The following is a 7554-nucleotide window of genomic DNA, read 5'->3' on the forward strand; positions in this document are numbered from 1 at the left end:
CCAGAATTTTGCCACTAGACTTATCCTGTTGCCGAGATCTCTTCCAGCCCAACTTCGACGTAAATACAACCTGAGACTCCAGAAAACTTGATCCAGCTTTATCAATTCTCCTGATGATGCCAACTACTAGTGTTGGGGAAACATTGAGAACTAACTGAAATGGACGACAGTCTTTGAACATGAACAAAAAATTTTCATCAAAAAATGTATTTGACAGAAAAAATTCAAATGAAAAGATGATCATATTTCATTGAAGAAAAATAAGGGGAACTGGGGGGGGGGGGGAGGAATCTAAATACTGTAAAATACAGGACGTCGCCAATTGTCATCAAAAACGTTGCCATAAGTCCGCAAAATCCTTAATTGTAGTTAAAGACTGAAAATGTAAGGAAAAAACCCATTAAACTTGACAAATACGCAAAAGATATATTTATAGCCATAATTATAATAATAAAGAAAGACACCTCTTAATGGACACCCTTCAGATGAGGTCACTCCTCTTTTATGGCCAAATAATAAAATTTTCCTGTGTATAATAATAAAAGTATGCATTTCAAACCCCTGATTAACGGTCACTGCTCTTCTACAGAATTTTTTTTTTTGTCTCGCCGGTGTCCGCAAAAGAGAGGTTTTACTGTAATTATGAAAATGCCGTTGTTTCATGATTTTAGTGAGTACTACAAATTTAAATAAGTATCACTGAAAAAAAATGGGACAAATGTATAGAACAATTCCCAACAACTGAAAATACTGGATTGTCCCGTAATACGAGACACAAGTGGTCTGTCAAATTGTTTCAGATATTTTACTGGTCCTTGGGTTTAGAAAGGTTGACAAATGCTGTTGTAGAGGATCCATCTTTGTATCGAGCATCATTGTATCGAGCATCATTGTATCGAGGTTTCACTGTATAATTTTTAGAAGGACTACTATTATAAATAACTTGAAAACATATTTATTATTTCAATTGAGAATATTCTCCAGTTATTTAAAACAGTGCTGTCTTAATGCATGGCCCGGGGCCTCAAGAGATGAGGGGCCTCACAAAAATGAGATATAGTTGTAATTTTCGAGACGTATGCATGTAAATTTGCATGATAGGGCCTCAGAAAAATCACTTGGAGCGGAGACCTATGGTGCTCTTAAGAGGGCCATGATTTAGAATAGCCCTTCCAGAAAATATTGTGAAGAATATTTATAATAATATATATTCTTATAACCTGTATATAACCTGTCAGCACAATGACAGGTTTCCGTCTAATACGTGAGACGGAAACCTGTCTCGAACGGAATAGAAAAATAATCTGTTGGATAACTGTTTTTTCCATTATGGGAAACCTCTTTAAGACGGAAACTGTCTAACGCAGAAACGGAAGGAATATATTTAGTCTATTTTAGATAAAAACCTGCTAAAACGGAAAGAATTGTTGGCAGAGTGCAAGGTTTGTCCTTTGAATGGGAGGAAGTAAAGTAGTTCCAGAGAGGAAAATAGGTGAGGGAGACTCATAATTTAAGTGATATACCAATACCGTGTTGTGGCAGCCCATTGATTGATGAGTGAAGATGCGTCATGTGCAAAATTGCATGGGCGCATAGAAAAAAGAAAAAGCCAGACAGGCGATAAGAAAGAAACTGTTACGTGGGAGTCTTCATGTATTTCACATTTCATTTGGTGTAGAGATGGCCACTAGTCACAAGGAACAGGTCTTGGATTTGAACACAAAAATGGAGGTCATTGATGGAAAAGACAAGCAAAATTTAAGTGCTACAGAGATAACAAAAAAGTTTGTTATTGGAAAAACCCAATCTCATGATATTATCAAAAGAAAACATGAAATTCGAGAAGAATGCTTGAATGGAAATGAAGAAACAAAACGAAAAATGCGCTGGGACTGGGCAAGTTAACAAAATTGTATGGGAATGGTATGTGGCGCCAGATCTAGAAAACTGCGAATATCTGGGCCAATGGTTCAAGCTGAATCGAAAAAAATTGCAGAACAACTTGGGAAGGAAGATTTCCATGCATCCAATGGGTGGCTAGAAAGTTTTCGAAAATGACATTCAATAAAATTCAAGGAAGTATGTGGTGAAGCTGTTGATGTTGACGATGAGACTGTGAATAATTAGGGCGAAAAACTTTTGAATTTAATTGAAGGATATGATGTTAAAGACATAGCAAATGGAGATGAAACCGGATTGTTCTACAGGGCCCTACCAAACAAAACTTTTTGCTTGAAGGGAGAGAGTTGTGCTGGAGGCAAACAGTCAAAGGAACGACTTACTGTGTTTTTGTGTGCTTTCATGACTGGAGAATAGGAAAAACCTCCGGTAAATCCATCAAACCACATTGTTTCAAGAATATAAATCCTAAAAGTACCAGTTGAGTGGAAGAAAAACAAAAATGCGTGGATGACAGATAAAATCATGGAAGAGTGGCTCGTTGTCTTTAATGCCAGAATGAAGAAACAAAAACGACAGGTTCTGCCAGGGCCGCAACTAGATGCTTGGTCACCCAGGGCAAGTGCGCATTTTGGTGCCCCCTTGTAATGTTGAAGGAGAGGTTTGAGAACAAAATTTGCACCCCCTCTGGTCCAGCACCCAGGGCATGAGACCGCCTGCTCCCCCCCCTCCAGTTGCGGCCCTGGGTTCTGCTATTTCTTGACAATGCGACTTGTCATCCTCACATTAAGCTTTATAATGTTAGACTGGTTTTTTTCCCACCTAGCACAACTATCACACAGCCAATGGATCAAGGAGTGATTCACAACGTGAAAACAAATTACTGAAGCTTTGTAATACAATCACTGCTGGCAAAGATGAAAAATGCATCAAGTTTATCGGAATTAACAAACTCTATCCACCTACTTGATGCGATATTGTGGCTTTTGCAAGCATGGAAAAAATTTGATAATGAAACCATACTCTATGTTTTGTGAAAGCAAACATCCCACAAGAGAAAGATCTTGTGATCAACTCGTTCAAACGTGCAGTCCAGTGCCTTATGAATTTACTGGACTTTGTAGGTTATAAAAATGACATGGAACTTTAGAGATAAAGAATGATTTGATAAAGAATATGTAAATGTTTACAGAAAACCGTGTTATAAGAACGGTGCTGGTACAGAAAACTCTGTACTTGATTATTCAGGTATAGATATAAATATGGCCAGAAATGTATAATCTTCCTTTCACAAAGGTTATTGGTTGTTGATCTCATTGTCACTATTTTGAAAAAGGTATGTATAATTTTGCATTTATTTGTTTGTATTTGTATAAGTAATATTTTTTTTCACTTTTGACATAAGTAGGTGTTCATTCTATTGCTATTCAGGAGAGCATTTTATAATGAAGTTTAACTATTTTCACATTAAGTATGAAATTTCAAATGTGTAGTAATTTGAAATAACATGAAAAAATTCAAAATAGAGTAATAATATGCATGTCACTGCTTAATACTCGTTGGTCAATAGTATTTTGGAAGATATTCTCAAAATTAAAGTTTTGCATAATGATAGCAAAAATACTGAATACATTTTTGTGAGCACCTGTATATAACAGAAACTTGTCTGCAATGGAAAATAATTGCAGTTTCTTGACGTTCCATTTTATACAGGTTTCCGCTGTATTATAATAAACATTTTCTATAAATTACTTGACAATTTTTTAATCGAGACTAATAGTTGAGAATATTCTCTGGAAGGACTATTAAAAATTACTTGAGAATAATGCTTATTATTTTGATAAGAATATTCTCCAGTAATTATAACTGTACTGCTTCCTTAAGTAGTCCCCATCAAGAAGACGGGAAAATTTAAGTTTGTAGCCCACAATATTAAACTTTAGCAGCAAGAAAATGAACCACTATGGCTGAATTGCACAAGTTGCAAAGAAATATGAATGATAAAAAATTTAAGCGTGTACATCAATGATTCCCAACGTAGGCATTAATGCCCCCAAGGGACGTTAACGGGATAGAAGCTGCGGGTATAACACAGGATCCTATGGATTAGATTGCGTTCTGGGGTGATGGGGAGAAAAAAATTTCTGAAGAAGGGGGCGATGGGACAAAAAGGTTGGAAAACTATGGTGTACATTGAAGAAAACAGCACACATACAATTCTGAATTTTAGAATAAAGCCAATTTTTTTTTTGAAATATTAGTCTTAATTAAGGTATGATGGACTGCCTATAACACCTGAAGATACTGCACGAAAATTTGCAAGCATAAGTTCATGCATTAAGACTTGGAAACTGATGGATCTTTCAACAGGACAATGATTCACACATGCCTCCTGTACAAGGTACCTAAACAGCTTCGTTCCAGTCACCAGATTTGAATCCCATCGAGCATGTATGGGGATGAACTTGAGAGAAAAATTTCAAAGAACGTTTCCAAAAGAAAATGCTTGTGACAGAACCATTGACGGAAACATGGCGTGAAATAACACCAGATATCACAGAAATTTGATACCGGTCAATGGTTAAGAAATTGCAGATATATGAATTCAATATTTATTTCTTTATATCAGAAAAGTAACTGTAGATGTTGAGTGTTTGATTACAATTTAAACGCACTTTTGAAGGGAGTATGCTCACTTTTGTTATTGACCGTATGCAATTAACAGCCCACAAAACACGAATGATTAATTAGTAATATGTTCACATACCTATTAAAATGTTTTAGTGTCACGGCTTTTGATTCCTCTTCAAGACTTTTCAGTGTTTTGGCCATCGCTGGTGATACAATTCCGAACAACTATCGAGACATGAACATTTAAAGATGATATGAGTGTATATGGAAAGAAAAGTGGAAAATTTTTAAAATCACACACATTCACTTGGCAACTAACGGGATAGTAATTTATAAATGGTGCTGCCACCTATTAGTAACTTTTGAAGCAAACAAAAGTATGTTTAATACAATAATAATTATACACGGCTTTTGGCTACTATGACCACCCCCTAAAAAAAAAAGAGTATGTACAATAATAATTATACAGGGCTTTTGAAAAAAAGTATGTTTAATCTTCAATTTATATTATCCAAAGCCATTAGCTGCTGAAGCTGTACAAGATATGGAAGAGTTGATCAACTTTGCCCAAGAATATTAAGAAGACACCAACGAATAAGGTAAATACACGAAAATAAAAAAAGTCCTAATGCATTTCAACACCAATGGGTGCCGTCTTAAGTGGAAAATTGTAACCACTAGTCATGCTGACCGAGTTTCCCACTTGGGTTGAATACCAAATCTTCACATGACCTGACCTGAATAGAACGATTTTCGACGGTCCCGTCGCACGTACACCGCTCTACCGTACTTAGTTAGCGGGCCAATGGGGTGGCCTAATGTTTGTGTAGTGCATGTCTGACGTTTAAAGTGTGTGTAAGGTGTCTGTGTAGAAAAAGCGTCAAATCCGGGAAAATGTCAACTTCGGGAGAAGTGAAGCCTTTCGTTGGAGTATTTTTGGGGGAAAGGTCAGTTATCTAGGAAAATGCCACCCATGGCCCCCACATGGGCTGACAGGGCTCTAGCCCTGGGGCCCGGGACGGTTATCATCATATTTTTACTTTTTCATGCTATAAATTAACTGCAGAAGGGGCCCGTTAAAAGTCTGACCGAGGGGCCCGCAAAAGATCCCAGCCTAGGGGCCCCGCTACAGGATGTGGGGGCCATGATGCCACCACATCCAGGGGATAGGCAGTCTGCACCTGAAATGAAAAGTCCAGCTGGTGTTGTGCCATTGGCTTAGAGCTTCTTCAACAGGATTGGTCAGCTTCTTGGTTGACGTCATCTGGATACCTATGATAGAGAACCAAATCTTCACGCTCGGTTGCTCAGCGGGAAAAGTACGTCTGTTCACTTCAAACGTCGTGGTAAGAATGAAGCTGTGAGCCCGCGTGAGATACTAATGCGGCATCCTGATTGCACGCTTGCTGAATATTTCTATCCGATTGGTCTATTCGAATTTTCGTGGTGTTGGTGGTTGCGTGGTCTCTCTGTGATATTTTCTACAGTGATTAACCACTTGAGAAAATATTACAGAGAGACCACTCAAAGAAAGTGTAGTCATACCCTACGATCCAATACTCTCACTGAAGATCAAACCGATTCTTAAAAAGTTTAATCTAACAACCATAGATGTGCCCACTAAAAACTTTGGTTTCATGCCCCCTAAAGATGCTATACCACAGAATAAACAATGGGGGCATTTATTATATTTCGTGTGGTGATTGCTCTCTCGGTTATATAGGGCAGACCTATAAGGAGACCCATAAAAGCAAGATTAAATGAACATGCTCGCTGTGTTAAGAATCAGGAATGTGAAAAATCGACCATCGCCGCTCATTGTTGGCAAGAGGGCCATAGATTTAAATTTCAAGAAGCGAGAATTTTACACAAAGTCAAGTCCACAGTTGATTTAGATTTCTATGAAGGCACATACATTCGGGCCTTCAAAAATACACTATAGTCTGTTTCAGGTTAACTTTGCAGTGAAGAGAAAGGTAGAGAGTGTATTCCTTCGCCGAAAAATATAGTTCTCATATATCGGAGGTTTAAGATGAACATTTATACTGAATATTTCAATTTTTTCTATGATTTTGAAAAAAATACTGAAAAAAACATAGTTTTGAGCCGATGTTTACTTGTTTAAAATTGTTGAATTATAAAAAATATTGGTTACCATTATCAAAAATCCATAGCAACGGCAACGACATTCTGGCGCGATATCCTAGAAATTTTCCTCGGCAATATCACTGTCGTGTTTTTTCCGTTACACACAACAAAACTCGATAAGAATCATCCGTAATAACCATGAGCAGCACATCAACCGTAGCAAAAGACTAAAACTGTCGTGAAAACAAGTGGCATCGACGTATACCATTCGGGAAAGGGGGTAAGGTCGAGCGACGGAAATTTCGGCAAGAAAAGTGAGTGGAAAAATTCTAAACTTTTCCGTATCATTATCATTATTTGGTGCTATTCCTGCATTTACACGTGAAAACAGAGTTAATCTGCTTCATCTCAATTTTATTTAACATTCATTTTTTCCATATAAATTGAAGAAAAAATTAAAACTCCCCAAGTTTTTGGGAGTCATGGTTAATATACAGTATTTTAAAATTATACGTTGCTTTCATAATACTGTTTGGATTTTTTTGTAAATAAATTTCAACTAAGGGAAGAGAAATATTGCAGAAAAATATTACTGTTTTTTGAAATTTTTAGTGTTACTTACGGCGCATTAATGAAGAGTAAGTGACACGCTGATAGAAGATAATTATTTTTTCTAAATTTTAAAACACTTTCTAATCAAAAAACAAAACAAATGATTTCAAAAACCTCACTTTAATTTTTGAAAGTATCGGCAATGGTTTTCTTTTAATTCTATAATTATTACTAATTTAACTGTGCAATTACGTTACACGTAAAAAAGATTTTTCTCAGTGAGATTGGCGAGAATCGGCCATACCTTACCGAGGCCGCGCATCGATACATTGGTTAAGAGGCTTTCGTTCCCATAGCAACGAGTGATGCGGTTCCCTCGTAGCT

The 7554-nt window shown here is 36.9% G+C and overlaps 1 protein-coding gene across 1 annotated transcript in view; it reads right to left on the reverse strand.

Annotated features, from left to right (window-relative positions):
- The window catches only part of LOC149074171 (non-homologous end-joining factor 1), a 77809-nt gene extending 72942 nt beyond the window's left edge, over positions 1-4867 (reverse strand). The window contains exon 1 of the mRNA XM_089246668.1: positions 4667-4867. Within this exon, the coding sequence (XP_089102794.1) occupies positions 4667-4731 (65 nt within the window). The 5' untranslated portion in view covers positions 4732-4867. The remainder of the gene's footprint in view (positions 1-4666) is intronic.
- Positions 4868-7554: the final 2687 nt, after the last annotated feature.

This window comes from Pholcus phalangioides, unplaced genomic scaffold (assembly GCF_987345545.1).
Source record: "Pholcus phalangioides strain wild (caught in Gottingen) unplaced genomic scaffold, Ppha-v1.0 ptg000017l_1, whole genome shotgun sequence".
Classification (NCBI taxonomy): domain Eukaryota; kingdom Metazoa; phylum Arthropoda; class Arachnida; order Araneae; family Pholcidae; genus Pholcus; species Pholcus phalangioides.